Genomic DNA, 18821 nt, shown 5'->3' on the forward strand with positions numbered 1-18821 from the left:
CTGTCCTGTATTCTTCTTTGAAACTAGAACTTGACAGGCCTTTTATAGGCCCTGCCAACACTCTGCAAATAAAACTCTTGAAGTTTCAGCAGAAATGCATTTTTATATGATAAGATGAAACCTTCTGGAACTTACTACTTGCATGGATGGAAAGGGCGGCAAGAAAAATAAGGCTGGAATGAGCCTGGGCTCCACGCTGTCTCCTGACGGGATTAGGCAAGCCTCATAATGTGCTAGAGAGAGAAAAAAGAGGGACCCAAGGAGGGGACGAAAGACTTGGTCGTCATTAGCATTTTCCCATGTCAACGCTGAGATCTGAGAAGGCAGAAGGATTGGCTTACTTTACATACTTGTCTGGTCCGTTAGTACTTAATAAAATATAGAATGTTTTATTTGACCCCCTAGGGGAAAACAGCTAAACGGGTAAGTTTGTTCTTGAAACCAAATATCAGCCATCAAAATACTTCCAAAGCCCTTTAGAAATCAGAACATCCTGCATTTATTAGAAAGTAGGTGCCCCGAGCTTATAGGTGGCTGTTAACATCATTTTATTTCTCTTATACAAAAAAGTAGAAATGACAGAAAAAACATTCTTGACAATACCACTGACCTGGTGTCACTGAAGAGCTGAGCCAAAGCTGCCTGTGTTCTGGGGAAAGAGAAGTTCTACCACCATTAGCAAACACTCATGCAACTGACGGAATAGAAATGGCGTCAGTGGTTTGGCAAACATCCTTCACATAGCTTGAATCAATCCAATATTTAAAAGCATACATTTGCCCAACCATGCTCTTAAACAGCATCTTTCAGGAACCAAGTTTTATATCTATGTATATATATATATATATATATATATATATATATCCATCCATATATATATACATATACACACAGATATCACCCACAAATGTATCTTATTATGGTTTCATACGATATATACATTTAAGGCATCCTGATATGTGTTGCTGGTGAATGTGGTGCTCATGGTTCTATTTCCACAGTGGGTTGTCCAGTAATTTCCAGTGAAGTCCAATGGGCAACAGTGAGGACATTAGGAAAGTGATTTACAAGAAGAGTTCTTTGGACTCTGGCTCAGCAATGTGCTTTATGCTTCTGGATTTCTTCATTTTTCTGTAGGTGTCATTATGCCTAAGAAAGAGGAGAAAACACAGGCTCAAATTATACAATGATGATCAAGGCATCAGGCCACGTCCCTAAACAGCTCACTCCAAATGAAAATTATCCATCCTCAAACCATACAGAAGCATACCTCATTCCTAAAGGCAAGTCATTTTCTTTTTTTTAATTTTTAATTTTATTTTTTATTGTGAAAATACCATACAGAGGAGTTACAATTACATGGGTAAGATAATGAGTACATTTCTTATCAAGCATTGTTGCCTCCTCTTTGTTTCCCCTTCCCATACTCCCCCCCTCCCCCCACTTGATCCTCCCCCCCAAAGATGTAAGTGTAAACTTGTTCAACCACTTTGGAAAGTAGTATGGAGGTTCCTCAAAAGACTCCACATAGAGCTCCCCATGACCCAGCAATCCCACTTTTGGGCATTTACCCAAATGATCACAAACAAGACCACACTAAAGCTACCAGCACAACTATGTTTATTGCAGCATTATTTACCATAGCTAAGATATGGAACCAACCCAGATGCCCCTCAGTAGATGAATGGATCAAGAAAATGTGGTATATATACATAATGGAATTCTATGCCTCCATCAGAAAGAATGACATTGCCCCATTTGTTAGGAAATGGAAAGACTTGGAAAAAATTATATTAAATGAAGTAAGCCAGGTCCAAAGAAACATAGGTCCCATGGTTTCCCTTATTTGCAATAACTAGTTTATGTCTGAGTCAAGCAGAAAAGGTCAGATAAGTTGATGTTAGAGGAATGAACCCCAAGATAAATATTCAAATTTTTTCTTTCATGCGATTGTTTCTAACACATTTATAAGATTATTTCTTTGTTGCTTTGTATGTCCTTCCCCCATGGTATAACCCCTGCTTTCACTGTATTTGATGTTCGTATACTTTGTGGAGGGGAAGGGCAAAAACAAATCGTTTAACTAGGGATACAGGTGGACCCATTGCAACAATGAGATGTACAAGACGTTATGTCATAAGAACTATTCTTTAAGCAATAAACTACTCATGCAGCAACATGCTGTCTGAACACATTTGAATTTGGCTCCAGAAGTAATTCTTCAACCATACTGACTTGAGCAAGGCAATCTATAGTCAGGTGCCTGCGATCAAGGCAATCTATAGTCAGGTGACTGCGATCAAAGCAATGTCAGGTGATGAGCAGATGCAAGAGGGTTTTATATTTTACTCACATTGGCATCACTTCTGATACTCTTTACCCTCTAGTAAGCTTGAATCTTAAAAGTCTGAGAAGAATGCCTTGTGTTTGGTCACATGGTAACTGAGTAGAACATGAAAAATTCACAAGTATTAAGCTAGTTTCCCCTTCCTGTAGTTTTACCTACTTGTATCTTTTTCATATGCTGGTTAATAATCATAGACCCAAACAGAGAAATTGGAGGATAAAAGATTAAAAAAATTATATGAAGCATTTTTTTAAATAACCATCACAGGAATGAAAACAGACTCATATCATAGCCAAGAATCAAGAAGTCAAAATAGTAGAAAGAAAAACAAGAATCATAAAAGCACCTAAAGTGTCAATGATCTGAAAAGATCTAGGCTTTTTCTACAGACATAAGTAAAAGAAAATGAAGCAATGTATTCAAGCTACTTTGGAGACTGAGATGTGAGGATTGTGGTTGGAGGTTGGCCCAGGTAGGAAAATCTGTGAGACTCTTATCTCCAATCAACCAACAGAAAACTGGAAATAGAGCTGTTGCTCAAAGTGGTAAAGCACTAGCCTCAACACAAAAGTCCAATTGCCCAGGCCCTGAGTTCAAGTCCCACAACCGAAGGAAAAAAAAAAAAGAATCCCAGAGAATTCTTTATAGTACTCCACACACAGCTAAACACCCCTAATCCAGCAAATTTAAGATATTCTAGGTCTACAAGATCACAAAAACCTCATTACTTACCATCTTCCTTGGTGTGAAGACATGTCTGCCTAATCACAAATAAGTAATCAAGCAAAGACAGAGAAAAGGAAAAGGCAGACAGGTTCAGCCGGTAGTGTCTACATAGGTGAGCAGCCAAAGGAACTCTGGGGAAGCCAGGGTGGTCAGGAGAGTGTAGACTGGTGTGTGGACAAACGCCTAAAGGCAGAGGAGCAGGTCTCTCCAAAAGAGAGAAAGTAAGACAATCAAATTGTCTGAATGCAACCAAAGATGGGCTTTGTCTTAAGCAAAAAGTGTCTGATTAGCATGTTGTAATCTAAGAAAATAGAGTAATTATTCTCAGGGGAAAATTTAACCATATGAGAAGAGACATGTCATTTACTGGGTCACACCAAACCATTGTGATTAATATTTAAGAGCAAGAACAATAATGAACACTAAGGCCTGACCCAAATCTCAAATGATTTAGCTGAAAGTGAAAGAGGGGATTGAATGCTAGAGAGCTAGGTGTCGTTGGTGGTTCTCTCTTAAGAATATAGCGTCTGGAGCCAGACTGATCAAATCTAAATCCTGGCTCCACAGTTTGTAACCATCACTGCAGGGTCATCTCATGTAAGCACACGATCATCTTACGCCCCATTTCTAGTGTTCAGAATTTGGGTAATAATAGTATCTGTGGCGTTTGTCGTTGTGAAGATTAAACCAGTAAATATTTAGAAAGCATCTGGAATGCTGTGGTTATCTTTATCTTCTGTAGCAGGATGCCAAGAGATAATGAGGATGTTATCTGAAACTGAAAATGTCCACGAGCATGTTATCTAGACATAAAGAATACTGGAGAAGATAGTGGAAGCGAAAGCAAGGGATGGAGTCCGAGGAGTAGGAGAAGGGATAAAACGGACTGGGGACAGCCAGCTTTTATTACAATGCGAGTGTTACTCATATGTGTCACATCATCTTGACTTAAAAAAAAGTCTATTATAAATAAAGAATTCAAAAGAAAGCATAGGTTGCATTCTACAGATAATACTTGATGGGACATTTCTGTTTTAATACAGGCGGTGCTGTGTGACAAATCGGCGTGACATGGGTCAAGCCTGTAATCCTAGCTACTTAGCATGCACAACTCTAGGAATCCAGCTCCAAAGCCAGCCTGAGCATGAATGTTCAGGAGCCTACATCTCAGTCAGTGGCTGCGCACAGTTGCATCTGCCTGTAATCCCAGCAAAAAACCAGAAGTATAAATAGGAGGATTGCAATCCAGGCTGCCCTGCGCTTGAACAAGGCCATACAAAGGGTCTGGCGGAGTGACTGAAGTGTAAGAGTGACTGTGTAACAGCACAAGGCCCTGAGTTCAAATTTTGATGCCACCAAAACAAAAACAAAAACAAAAGCCCTCAAAAGCATACGCTTTCTGCAGGATACAACCTGGATGATCAGAGAGAGCCGAATCCAAACAAGTAAAACAGCACCTCACAACGGAATAATATCAGAGCAGTCCCAACTTGCCTGAACCTTTTGATCGTCAAGTCCTGAGTTACCAGTATTTGAAGCACTAAAAGTCCTAGGATAATTCTGGCCTGAATCATTCTGATAACTTGCTCTCCTGGCGTTCATTTTTGGATATGAGAGCACACTCTGAGTGACCAAAATTGAAAAAGAGAAAAGGCTTAAAATCATATAACAGATTTTTTTCCCCCCCAAGTAACTAAAAACACTGACTCGGCCAGCCACAGCGTTTGGTTCCACCACGCAGACGCAGAGCGCCCACAGCTTGCAACGAATGTGCTTCCACTGTTGGCCGAAGAAAGAGCTTGCTGGCCCTCTGACCTCCGTTAGTTTCACTGAAAGCCCCGTATGCAGGTGATCTGTTTTTAAGAAAGGATTTTGGTTGAAAGTATGAAAATGTAGTCGTGAGCCAGATTCACCAGAGGGAGTTAGGCGCCACCACCCCACAGGCCTGCGGCAGGCAGCGCGGTGCGGCTCTGGGGTAACAGGCCCAGAACTGCCCCTGTTACTCCTCTTTATCCTCTCTCTCCCTGTAGCTCTGCTTCTCTGCGAATATTTTTGAGGTTCACCTATGTGCCAGGCACCAACAGAGACACTGGGAGTTCAAATGGGGTTCAGTGAAGCTATGTGGGGTCGCGGCACAGGGTGCTTTCATTTCTGGTGTTTTAACTGTCTTTTTTAAAAATTCTCTTTGATTATGACCTCCCGAGTCCAGGGATCAGGCCTGATTCGGGTTCAGCAAAACCCAAGGATGTGGTCCAGGGACAATGCGTCCCTGCACAGCTCTCAGCCAAGCAAGGAAGAGTCTGACGGAAAGTATCAGAAGGCTTTTCGGCAAAGTCTCTGTATGGTGCATATTAAACTACCACTATTATTTTTCCTTAACCCCTCCCCGCTACCCCCCCCCCAACCTAGGCCTGTAATCCTAGCTGTTCAGGATGCTAAGATCTGAAGATGAGATTCAAAGCCAGCTCGGAGAGACGAAGCTGAGATTTTTGTCTCCAATAAGCCAGCAAAAAAAGCTAGAAATGGAGTTGCAGCTCAAGGGGTAGAGTGCAAAAAAAAAAAGCTAAGGGAAAGCTCCCACACTCTGAGTTGTTCAAGCCCCAGGACTGGCACAAACAAATTAATACATCCATAAATAAATAAACGAACGACCATATAAAGAAATGAAAACTCCATCCTAGAGTTTATTGGTAAGTCAGCCTCTGGGGTGTGTGTGTGCGCATTATGTGTGTGTGTGTGTGTGTGCGCGCGTTATGTGTGTGCGTGTGTGTGTGTGTGTGCTGAGGATTGAACCCAAGGTTCTCACACTTGCTAGCAAATGCTTTTGAGCCATACTCTCACGCTGTTGTTTTGAAGGTGGCATCTTCCCAACTTTTCCGGGGCTGTCTTTCGCCTTGCCAACCCTCTTAGGACATGCTCTTTGAAACCCACGAAGATGTCCCCAGCGATGGCCAGTCCTTGGAAGGATACAACTTGTAAGTGGGCTTTTGGAAAGAGAGGCAAGGTAGGCAGAGATGAAGAACTAAATCATTTATTCTCAGGTTTCCTGGCTCTCCTAAGGCAGGATTAGCTTGCTGGAAAGAAGAGGCTATTCTGTTGGGATGGCCGATTCCAAGGCCGGTTTGGCTCTGTAACTTCTATGGGGCCCAGCAGGGGACCACTGCCACAGAACTGCTGTGTCTGGCCACCATGGGTTCACCACATTACTCTCTGTGAAGTAGCTTTAGAGTAACTTTGAAGTCTATGGAAAGTTTGGGCTTTTGGCTCTGGGCATGTGATTCTACTGTAACTAACTCATTTGACAAGAAACCCTTAATAATAGCGATTATTGTTTAATAGACTTTTAAGGAGTCTCTCCTAGTGCTGGTGCTTGGGTCAGGGTTTACCTGCTGATAACCACTCAGACAGTAGGAGTGCTGTGCAGTCAGAGAGGGTGAGGGGTTGGGGGTGGGGAAGAGGTAGCTGGTGTTACCACGCTCTACCTGTGGGTATCTGGATCAACATTCACCTCCCACGTTATAGTTTTCAGACACATTGAAACTCTGGAGAGATGAATGCTTCATTGGTGTATTAAGACGATTCATGGCTAATATTTCCTTTGCGTTCTAATAACTTGAAACCAACTTATCCTTTGCAGGAGAAAGTTCAGATAAATCTGCTTGTTATAAACCAAACCATCTTCTGCAGGTGAAACATAGTGGGAAAAGCTGTTCAAAATAATAAGGCTGAATCTAATTTTAAATGGTGTTAAGAAGAAATTTAGACTCTATGCTATCACGCTGTGTCGGTTAGAAAAATAAATAGCAAGCAGAAACCCCTCCACAGAGCAGACGCTCTCTAAAATGTTGCATTCATTGTCTCTGTTTTTTCAAAAATTGTAGAAACTAGAATGTGATTCCAGAGCATCCATACCCTGAGACCCACCGTCCCACCCATTTCCCCAGGGCCTCGACCGGACGTTCAGAAGCTCCGACCCCTCCCAAGGCCGAGCCGGCCACCTAGAAAGGAGCCACCTGCTAGCCAAGCAAATCTTGGGCCAAGATTTGAAGTGATCATCCGCAGATGACTGCTTGGGTTCCTTCCTTGGCAAAATGGGGCAGGCACTAGAGTTATTTTTCACACCAATATTCCACTCTTGTCTTAAGTTCTTTAAGAAATCTTCATTTTAATTAGAAAAATTCACCTTGGTTTATGTTTTGTTTTGCTTTGTTTTGCTGGTCTTGGGGCTTGAACTCAAGGTCTGGGCATGATCTCTGAGCTTTTTTGCTTTTTTTTTTCTTTCAGGCTAGCACTCTACTTCTTGAGCCACAGCTCCACTTTTGGCTTTTTTGACAGTCTTGGTTTTTTGACATGGGTTTTCCTGCTTGGTCTGGCTTCAACCACAATCCTCAGATCTCAGTTAGGATTATAGGGTGAACCACCAGCACCTAACCATCTATGATTTATCTAAGGAATGGATCACGTTTGTTCTACCTGCCTTTGAGCGGTTCTGAGTAACAGAACAATATTTTCTCTTCAATATGAAGAAGGAAGAAGGGAGAAGGAAGGAGGAAGAGGAAAGACAAGGAGAAGAAAGAAAATAAAGAATGGAAGTGAATGAAAGAGAACAAAAAGGAAGGGGCTGGGAAGGTGGCTCAGTGGTAGAGCGCTTGCCTAACATGCATGAAGCCCTGGGTTCGATTCCTCAGCACCACATAAACAGAAAAAGCCGGAAGTGGCGCTGTGGCTCAAGTGGTAGAGCGCTAGCCTTGAGCAAAAGAAGCTCAGGGACGGTGCCCAGGCCCTGAGTTCAAGCCCCAGGACTGGCAAAAACAAAACAAACAATAACAAAAAAGAGGAAGGAAGGAAGGAAGGAAGGAAGGAAGGAAGGAAGGAAGGAAGGAAGGAAGGAAGGGAGAAGGAAAGGCAGTCAGGAAGGAAGGAAGAGAGGCAGGGAGGCAGGAAGAAAGAATGGGAGGAAAGAAGGCAGGCAGGCAAGCAGGAAGGCAGGAAGAAAGGATAGAAGGAAGGTAGGAAGGAAGCAAAGAAAGATCTAAGAATCTCTTCCACTTCTTATGGAAAACACATGCCGATCTACAACTGTCATAAAAGATAGGTTAATGTAGAGCGGAGTGAGGAGAGTAGAATCGCTCAGCTTTGTTCCCTTCAAGGGATAAAGTATTTCCGGCAAGAGAACCCATCCTGCTACTGTCCTGCTTGCAATTGCTGTGGAAGCCTGGCGGAGTGAGAGGCCCCCTCCTTCCTGCTTCCCAGACTTGCCAAGTCTTTGTGCTTCCTTGCCTTGGGTGTGGTCTAAGGACAACATCAGAATTTTCCAGGCATCAGAGGGCACGTTCAACCCGGAAATGGGGAGATTTGGTTGAGGGAAACACGGGCGGGCTAGCTCCAATGCCAGGGAGGGCTGGGGATATTTCTTCCTAGTCCTGTTCCGTCCCCCTGGCTTGGGCTCCGGCGCTGGCTGGTTCTCTGCTCAGAATGGCTGAAGCAGCCTGGTGGTGGCTGCCTCACACCACAGCACAGCAGACCCCAGCAGACCACTGGGGACCAGTAAATGCTGAATGACTGCCAAAGCTCTTCCTCCAACGTTCTCATTAGTGTGGCTAAATCTTAGCTTCCCTCCAGCCCATTACAGGCCTAAAACAGATTACATTTGATTTGGGGATGGGAGGTGAGGAGATGCCCTAGTTTCTTTCACCTTAGTATTCTGAACTGAAATTTACACACACACACACACACACACACACACACACACGTACAGCACACACTGTCTGTCTGTCTGTGTTTCTCTGGAGGATTCTGGAAGAGTGATGGATAACATGCCATCATTTATGTAATTCAATTGTTTATTCAACTGTTCAAATGATTTAAAAAGAATGATTTCTTTTTAAGATGAATTTGGGGTTTACCTTTTCTCAAAAAACCCCAGTCAAGCATCACTGAGGGCATCAACTCCCCCTGGCTGGCTTGCTCTCTTGCCGGTCCTCCCGCCTGCCCGCCGGCCCGCCCGCCCAGTCAGCACAGGACACACCCTGGCTGCAGAAGGACGCTGCCACGGAGATGTCCCAGTCACTGGTGGCAGTGTCCTCTCTCCTTGTGCACATATACTCCATGCATGTGAGCGGTAAATTTTTGTTTAAGAAAGATACTTGTTCTGTTGGGTCTTCCAGATTGGTTTCTGGACCCAAATTAAAGCTCATCGTGTGAAGCTGGGGAAGTTCCAGTGTAGTGAGACCTCACTTCTGAGATCAGCAGGAAGGGACAGAAGAACCATTCCGCCAGCAATCAGAACCGAGACTGCTCCAGCTCTGACCCTCGCTCTGATTCCAATCAGAGGCTCACAAAACACTTAATCTCAATGCCCACTGGGTACTTTGTTCCATTTAGAAAAAAGATGGAGAGTTAAACTCAAATAAGAAACACAGTAATACTGGGAACTAAGCTGATTCTTCTAAGGCTGGAACAAAGTCCCTATTTTCCAAAGAGCTAATTACCATCGACTACTTCTATTTGGAGAAAGAATCCCAACTTTCTTTTGCTTCCATAGTGTCACATCTGCCGAGAGTGCTACAGTTCCACAATTTGCAATCTCATGCATTTCAAGCAAAGGAAGAATAATGTGGCACAATAAATCTTGGAGCCTCACGTACCGTGCAGAGTTACGCAGATGCTCTTCAACCAGCATGTTAGAAGAAAGATTGAAGCAGCTGCCGTACATCTCCTAAAGAGGCGCAATTAAAAATCATCGGAAAACATGCAACAAGCTCAGCACGTGCACAAGTCTCAGAAAACGTGAGGCATGCTAGCAACAGACCAGAGAAGAGCAGCTTAGGACCCACTTTAAGGAGCATGCGAAACCAGGGGCGGGGTACGATTCTTCTTTTGCTACTGACCCACAGAACCTATTAAGTTACTCATAAAAATTTGACATATGGCAGTTTTAAGTTTAAACATATTTAACACAGAAGGTCTGGGCACTTAACCACAAGTGTGCCTTTTCTAGATTTCAAAACAAAGACGTTGAGTTGAAAATTGGATATAGATGCTGAAGTTTTATAACAAGGAACATTTACAGAGGAAATTGATGTGTAATTTAAAAATGCAGTCAAGAAGGTTCTAAAACTTGACTTGGATAACGAATTTAGGTAGTTTTTAGACTTCATTTTACTGGGATTTTTTTTAACATTATAGCAAATAATAAACTATGGAGATTCAGACACTTTGGTGAGGGTGAGTGAGTGAGTGAGTGTGTGTGTGTGTGTGTGTGTGTGTGTGTGTGTGTGTGTGTGTGTGTTTTGTCAGTTGTGGGGCTTGAACTCTGGGCTTGGGCGCTGTCCCTGTGCTCTTCAGCTCAAGGTGAGCGCTCTACCACTTGAGCCACAGAGCCACTTCCAGTTTTCTAGTGGTTTATTGGAGAAAAGAGTCTCATGGACTTTCCTGCCGTGGCTGGCTTTGAACTCAGATCTCAGCCTCCAGAGTAGCTAGGATTACAGGCATGAGCAACCAGCACCCGACCAGGTGAGTGTTTTATCTAGCAAGGATGATGGAGGATTTCAGCTATTTCTTTCAACAGAGAGTTTTGCATTTTGGCTTTTACACTGCGTTTTCATGATGCGACTAGCACAGGATATGCAGACAACACTGCTTCAGAGAAATGTTTGTATCTCTTATTTGCTGGATGCAAATCCCAGATTAGAGGGCATGTGGTTCCCCATAAATGCAATCATAAACTAGAGCATATGTCACACGCGCCCATCCCCTGGGTACCAGAAAGCTCTTCACCTCTATTTAGCCCCCAATCAACACTTAGAGGTCTGGGTTAAAAACGGCCAATGTTCATTTCAAAGGTCACTCCAAAGTTGAAGCAACGAAAAGTCTCTAGAGATGAAGTTTCTATTTATGTGCTTTTAACATTGGGCCTGTACATAAGCTATCTGGTCCCAAGAAGACAACCAACTCTCTTGCCAAGGCCGAATCAGTGCCAAGGCAGGGCTTGATTTTGTATTCACTGGTGGTTGCACTGTGTACTAAGACCACCCAGCCCCTGATGTCTAAAGATCAAGCCATTGAGGGGAACTCATCTCTTATGATTCTGCCTCTCTTAGAGGATTTTCCAAGGGAAGAGGAAGGGGTTCTCTACACTAACATGTTTCAGTGGAACCGTATGAATTTGGCTTTCTGCATACGCTTGTGGACTACTTCTGCAGATTCCCTCCACGGCCACACCCGTCAGTGATGTGTGACACTTCAGGAAGCGTGTGACCAAGGGTTATGCAAGGGTATTCTCTAAATAGAACTCACTGCCTTATTCTTTGCCTTGCTGGCATTGCTTGCAGGGTCTCCCTTGGCGTCTGGTGCCTTCCTTCCAAGTGAGGGCAAGGGCAGCGTGGAGGTCTTCAGCTGGTGGGCTGCCTGATAGTTGTTATTGTTGTTCTGGTTGCCGCTCAACGTCTCCATGATGGACCGGAAGGTTCCAAAAGGCCTTTTCAGTGACTCCCCTGATTCACCAGCCGCGGAGCTCCGCTGGAGGGCCCTGCCCGTCTCCTTTTCTTTCTCTCCATTTAGTTCGGGGCCCGTCTGCTCCATCTGCACCAGAGGCTCCTCAAAAGTCACCCTGAGTTTCGAGTTCTGAGATGTCCTGCGTTTGGAGGATGGAGATTTGAGGGCGCTCTTGGGGCTCGTGGCGACTTTCTGGGCAGCCGTGCTGTCGGGGCTGGACTGGGGGTGCTCCCCAGAGGGCTGGCTAGGGGGAGTGCTCCCCGCAGCCGGACACTGGGATTCCACATCTGGCTCGCTGCTCTCGGAGGTGGGAGACGGGCTGTGGCCGTCCAGGGATTTGGAGGCCTTGGTGCTGAAATGAAACCGGCGTCCTGAGGCCACCGAGTGTTTCTTTATCATCAGGTGCAGGCTTTCGGAACTGTCCACGCTCTCCACGCTCTCCACAATGGGCTGGGGCCGGGGCCTGTCTCCCTTTCTCACAGGGGTGTTCTTGGGGTCCTCGGAGTGGTTGGAGTCTGTGTCTGACTCACTCAGTGACCGCTGCATCAGCTGCCTTAGTCTGGCGAGCTTTAATTCCCTCTTCTCTACAGGGATCTTTTTTGAATTTTTAGAGGCGGCCTGTGCATCCTGGAATTCCAAAGACAGCTTCTCCTGGGTGCAGACATTCTCTGAGATTTCTTTCCCCAGCAGCTGCCGTAGGATCTTATCAGAGTCTTCGTCTTTTGCTTTGGGTCTGGGCCGGCTCGCTGAGGACAGGCCTCCGAGAACCTGAACTCCCTCTTGCACTGCTGGCTTGCTTCTGGCTGGAGACTCTTCGTCAGCAGCCTTCCACTGGGCCGTCCTGGAAGCTGGTGAAGGGGGCGAGCTGGAAGGAAGATGGATAAGTGAGATGGTGGCCCACCGCGTTCACATCACTCAGCCATGGCACGGCAGCTAGCATTACTCAAGTAAGCATGCAGTCACGGCTCTCCAAACCGCCTGCATGCAAATACTCCATTGTGTCAAATGTAGCTAAAGTACTGCATGCTTCATAGCTGATGACTACTAAATTTGTGTATTTCATTTCGCTACTTTTCCCCCTCCTGCACCAGGGTCTCCCTAGGGAGCAGGCTCAGGGTGCCCTGGAACTATGTAGTACAGACTGGTCTTGAACTTGCACACCTCTTGCCTCAGGCTTCCAAGTGCTAGGATCGCAGGTATGTGCCACCAGCCCATCAATTTGACATGAGCTTTTTTGATTTCATTTACAATAAATACCTTATCAACCTATACATCCTAATTATCCTAATGCCCACTGCACATCTGTTTGTGGAAGAAGTCAGTAGCAGAGGCAGAGATGAGCACAGTTCCTGTGATATTTCATTTTTATTCTTCTTTGTATAAAAAGAATGCTTCCTACATCATGGTCTTAAAAGACATTGAAAGGAATCCAGAAGAAGGTTTAAAGGTTTCTTAAAGGCTTAAAGAGTTTCTTCTACCAACCTGAGTGGTATTACCTGGGTGTGGAAGGAAGTGATTTGCTCTCTGATTTCTGGGCTTCTAGAAGCTGTTGGAGTTGTTTCTGTAGTGTAACTCGTTCCACTGTCTGCCTGAAGAAGACAATCAGAACATACATTCTCCAGTGTATGGTATGGCTATCAACTACTATTTTCATGATAATGCAGTAGGCAAAAGGCTTGAAATGCGTCAATCTTCATACTCATAGTTCAGAAAATTTCCAAAGGAAACAATATCCATGAACTCTGAGCGACTTGTTCTTCATAAGACTAGTAAACAAAGTGTAATTATTTCTATAAAGACACCTATTAAAATAATAATTTATCTGAGTATCCATGGACATACAAAAATTGACATATATATATATCTTACTTTAATATATAAGTAAAAATAAGTAAAATGCTATATATAGTATAATCTCATTTTAAAGAAAACTCTCTTCTTCCCTACTTTTCTATTTTTAACTCTATATGAACAGGAAATACGCTGGAGGATGTATTTCCAAATAATACTCTTTCTCAATTGAATTTTAAGTAATTATATCAATTTACTGATCAGAAATAGGCCAAAACAAACATGATTTCTGCTTAGATTAACAATGAACTAACTTGGTATTTTCTTATAAAAGGAGAAAACAATGAATGGTAACAGTGCATTTTCCCTGGATGTAAGAGTATGTATATTAGAATGTGCTTTGAAGTTAAGGAAAAGACAAAGTACCACAGGCTGCAGGAAGTGCACATAATACAGAAGTTGCAATATGCGAATCAAGCTGATTCTTCCTTTCCGGGAAGAAGCGGCCTTTACTGGACTTGGCAGTGATAGTGTGGTTTCCCCAACATGTCCATTTACACCATCAACTCTAGAAGTGGTTACAGGGTACCACTGCATGACAAACGAAGGCAGCTACCCATCAGCTCATCTTGAAATAGGAAAAGTTAAAATAGATCATGGGAGTGAAACCAATCTAGTCACGTGTGTCCCTGTAGTGGGAAGAGATCAGAAGTAGGGAGGGGCTGGAAGCGGCCGGGCGGGAAGGGGGGTGTGGGGGAGCGGGGGGGGGGGGAGGGGGTCAATGGGAGAAGAGGCCTGTGAGCCACAGAGGATGACTGTGAACCCCTCTCCTCAGCTGCAGGTTCTGTCTGTAACCTGAATGAGCAGAGCAGCCATCCTAGAGCTTCCTGAGAGCAAGGCGGACCTGCAAAAGTGACAAAATTCTTGGTGCTATTTTAAACCACTCATTTTGTGGTAATTTGTGGCAGCAATAGGGAACTAATCTACAGTTAGCATCAAGATTTCATGGAGCTGGGAAGGTGGCTCAGTGGCAGAGAGTTTGCCTTGAATGCAGGAGGCCCTGGGATCCATTCCTCAGCACCACATAAGCAGATAAAAAGCCAGAAGTGATGCTGTGGCTCAAGTGGTAGAGTGCTAGCCTTGAGCTGAGGGAGTGCCCAGGCCCAGAGTTCAGGGCCCCCCGCCCCACGCCAAGACATAAAGCAAAATGAAGAGTTACAAGTATTCTTAAGATAACAAGGGTATCTTAGATACAGGTTAGAGATGAAGCCTAGCACTTCTTGCAGGGGATTACCATGTCTGTCTAAATCTAATCCTGTTAGATTCTGAGAATATTTCTCATAAGCCCCAGCACTCTTTGTTTTTCTCAGCAGCATTTTTATTCCTAACATTTCATTCCTTAGACAAGTCTAAGATCTTATTTAATCTCATCCTGATGACTGATCTATTGAAAACTGAAGTTGTCTAAAGTATTAGGATCCAGCAAATGTTTCCTTAAAGGTTCAGAAGAGTACATATGTTAGGCTGTTGAGTCTGACAGTTTCTTTGAGCCATGATCCTCAGATCTCAGCCTCCTAAGTAGCTAGGATTACAGGTATGAGTCACCAGTGCCTGGTTACTTTAAATGTTTTAAGTCTTAAAAGTTTTATTTTCTAGGAAGTCTAGATTGCTTAGAGAGATTATTTTAGCTATTGGAAGGGGGAGAGGCAAGAAAGTAGAAACAGAGCAATAAGGGAGGCTTCCCAAGAGCCTAAGACCCTGCCATATTGTTGTATGATATAGACTAACAACAAATTTAGGCCTCCTACCTCTCCTGGCCATTGTTTTATTGAAATGAGCTGTATTTAGGATGTGTGTGTATGTGTGTGTGTATGTATATGCATGTGTGCATCCACTAAGCTATACCACATATACTATATAATAGTTTGTGCATATTTCACTATTACACATACATGCATGCTGTACATACATATATACATTTAGATTTTAAAAGATTATATTTTCCATCTAAAATTAATTTTTAAGGTTTTTTTCCTTCTAATCTATCAATCTTTCTTTGAATACGGATTCTGATTTTTGGTAGTCTCTGCATTATGGCAATGGTTATTTGGTAGGTGCGATACTCGAAGGCTTTGCTAGCCTTGGTCCCTCAGCTGGGCACTAATTAGCTCCTTAACGTAGCTTCTACCCACCTGAACTCTCATTGCTGGCAGTCCCCCAGAAATGCTTTCTAGTATGCAATGGGCATTGGTGTCATAATCAGATCAAAGAAAGAATTGACTTTCTAATGTCAGTTCATTTACGAGTGAACACTTGTATATTCAGAGGGAGCGTTCATTAAGCATCAGCTTGATTTAAAAAATAAACTTGCTGGAGATGAGGACCATTTACTTATCTGTAATTGCAATAGATATATATTTTTTTCTTTTTCTTTCTTTCTTTTCTTTTTATTTTTTGTTGGTCGTGGGGCTTGAACTCTAGGCTTGAGCACTGTCCCTGCGCTCTTCAGATCAAGGCAAGTGCTCTACCACTTGAGCCACAGCGCCATTTCCGGTTTTCTGGTGGTTTATTGGAGATAAGAGTTTCACAGACTTTCCTGCCCAGGCTGGCTTTGAACCGTGATCCTCAGATCTCAGCCTCCTGAATAGCTAGGATTACAGGTGTGAGCCACCGGCGCCCGGCTTCTCCCTTTCTTTCTTCTTCCTCCTCCTCTTCTTCCTGATTCTTTGTCTTCTGCCATCCTAAGGAGCTTAAACTCCAGGTCTCACACTAGCTCAGCTTGCTCGTTCACATCTAACACTCCACCATTTGAGCCATACCTCCAGCCCAGATTTTTGCTGGCTAATTGGAGACAGGGTCTTGAAGACTCTTCTGCCTGGGCTGGCTTAGAAATGTGATCCTTTAGCTCTCAGCCGTGTGAATAAGTAATAATACAGGAATGAGCCACGAGTGTCCTATATATTTCTCTTGCTGAGAGAGCTGAGAAGCGGGCCCATCTCTAGCCTTTTTCTCTCTGCCATGCTTGTTAAGTTTTCCTGGAGCAAAGGTCAGAGACGATGCCCGTGTGGTCTGTCGGGTGCTGCGTTCTGCGGTCTGGCCCTCAGAACCCAGCAGAGGCCCTCTCCTCATTCCCTTTCAGGGAGCCTGTTATGTACTTTGTGGTTTGCCTTGGCAAAGATGGCGGCGTGGTGAGCCCAAACACTGCCTGTGGACAGCTAGGATTGGGGAGGACCAGAGGCAGCTCCTAGGGATTCAGCTCCCTTGGCTGCCACCTAACCACTGCGGATGACAGGTCCGGCTTCGTTCCCTCCCGGGCCCCCGCACACCACTTACTCCTTGAGCTGCTTGGTTAACTTCACCACCTGCGAAGCCAGTGACATGCAGGTCTCCACCACCACCAGGTACCGGGAGCACAGGGTGTGGCCGTGCCGCTCAGCACTCTGGGAGGGCTTCTCCCCGGCGTGGTTCTGCATGGTGACATTTGCTCCATACTCAACCAACGTCTGTCAGAAAAAGCAGAAGGACGTGGTTATATCACAGCCTCCTTCTAAACATGACTGTAATGGCACCTTGTGTATTTGCTTATTCAATGGTTGTTTTTATTATCTTTAAATAGCTCTGTTGTAGAGCTATTGTTAAGTTTTTTAAAAAATGTATTGTAAAAGTGATGAATGAGGGGTGGCAGTTACCTAAGTCAGATAAAGAGTACATTTCTTTTTCTTCCCTCACTTTCTCCAAGTTTTACCCTCCCTTTCCCACCCCCAAGTTGTATAGCTGATTTTCAACAGTGTCTAGTGAGTCCCACTGCTGAATTGGCTCACCCTGTAACCCACCATTTCTGTGCTTCCCCGCCCCTCTCCAAATCAGATGAGACAAAAGGTACAGAAATCAGAAACAGGGACAACAGGGGAAAAACAGAAAAAAAACCCCACAAATAGTAAAATAAAAAACCTGTTGCTTCCATTTCTTGGAATTCATTTTGACGCGAATCATTTCATATGATCCTATGCATATAGCAATTGAGCCCTTGTGATCCTCTCCTAAGAATATCCTCCTTTGCGAATGTTTAATTTGTCATGTCCAAGTGTAATTTTTTGTCTTTTACTATCGATTGGATTTACTTGTAGACTTACAGGCACAAATCAACAGGTCAGTTTGTGAGTGCAATGCATCTTGATCAATGTCATACCTTCTGTCGTACTTCCCCATCTCTCCCAACCCCCACCCCATCCCCTCAGTGTCCCTGGTTCCATCTTCACATACGTACACTGAATATTGTGACTGCATTCTCCCATCTTTCCTCTCTCCATTTGTCTTCCCCTCCTCCTAACCTCATCCCCCTTTGACACCTCCAGTTTTAGCTTCCTGGTACTCGTTTTGTTAGACTGTATGTTGGTCATTCCAAGAACTTCTACTATTAGAATTCTCCCCTGTAACAGAATGTTGAATAGGACTTGTCTTCATTTCCCAGAGCCAGTTTCCAGAACTATGGTATTGGGGGAAGGGTGGAATACCAACACATACAACCGAGAGCTGCCAGAGACCTTCCGAGGCTGATGACAGGTGTCTCTGTTCAGGGTCTGATGAGCCAGCCCAACCACTATCAGTTCCCACCTGCTGCTTACAGAGGAGGAGGCTGGGAAGAGAGCTAGATTGCTGTGTCTAAGAATTCCTTTCCTTTCTGAAATGCACCACACACATTACTGAATTCACTTTCGTGCAATGTTTGTGGTGAGACATTTTTTTCCCCCTTTTGATGCTTGGATTCCCAAAGAACTTTTGTAAAGTCAGAGATGCCTGTAGGATGGGGGGAATGGACTCCTGTTTACCATTTCTATTTGCTTGCGCTGTAGGAACTGGCTCTGCAATGCCACTTGCTAACCCTCCTTCCTGCCTCCCCCTCTAAAATAATGTTCTCTCTTTACACCGTTCTGCAGATTCTGATAGGAAATTATGCCTCTCTCATATCTATACTTTGCAATTTCTTATCACTCCTTGTGAAAAATGGTGCCTGAAATGAGAAGATGCTTGGTTTGCCCACAAAAATGGGAAGCTGTTCAGGCTCTGTGAGCATTTCCTCTCGTGTGAGCTCTCCTCAGAGTAGAATTGTGTGAGCAAACATTTCCAGCAGCTTCTTGCTGTCATCTCTGCTTTGTTTTTAGGAGTCTCTTGTATTTCATGTTTTTGATTCTGCCTTAGATTCTCCTGTTCTGTTCTTCCTCTCTTCCTGCTCACCTGCTTTTCACTGCCCAGTTTTCTGTTGCAGTTAGTCCACCTGCACATAGTAGGACCTCAATGGGTGACTATTGGATAAATAAGCATGCAGCACTTGCCATACAGAAAACAACACATACGTAAGTCAAAATATGAAGCTGGGAAACATGTAATATGTTATATATACATCACATATTGGACTGTATGAAATCATTGAGGTGGAAGAATTTTCTCTGAGTCACAGACT

At 44.1% G+C, this 18821-nt stretch overlaps 1 protein-coding gene across 2 annotated transcripts in view; it reads right to left on the reverse strand.

Annotated features, from left to right (window-relative positions):
• Positions 1-475: 475 nt before the first annotated feature.
• LOC122103781 (synuclein alpha interacting protein) overlaps positions 476-18821 on the reverse strand; it is a 61997-nt gene continuing 43651 nt past the window's right edge. Inside the window, exons 7-11 of one of the 2 annotated variants that reach the window (XM_042674434.1) lie at positions 16694-16863; positions 13066-13158; positions 11372-12434; positions 9721-9791; positions 476-1149 (exon numbers count right to left, since the gene is read on the reverse strand). In XM_042674434.1, the coding sequence (XP_042530368.1) occupies positions 1065-1149; positions 9721-9791; positions 11372-12434; positions 13066-13158; positions 16694-16863 (1482 nt within the window). In that variant the 3' untranslated portion in view covers positions 476-1064. The remainder of the gene's footprint in view (positions 1150-9720; positions 9792-11371; positions 12435-13065; positions 13159-16693; positions 16864-18821) is intronic. The other variant, XM_042674433.1, reaches the window with a different exon arrangement.

This window comes from Dipodomys spectabilis, unplaced genomic scaffold (assembly GCF_019054845.1).
Source record: "Dipodomys spectabilis isolate Male_0828 unplaced genomic scaffold, ASM1905484v1 ptg000019l, whole genome shotgun sequence".
Taxonomy (NCBI): Eukaryota; Metazoa; Chordata; class Mammalia; order Rodentia; family Heteromyidae; genus Dipodomys; species Dipodomys spectabilis.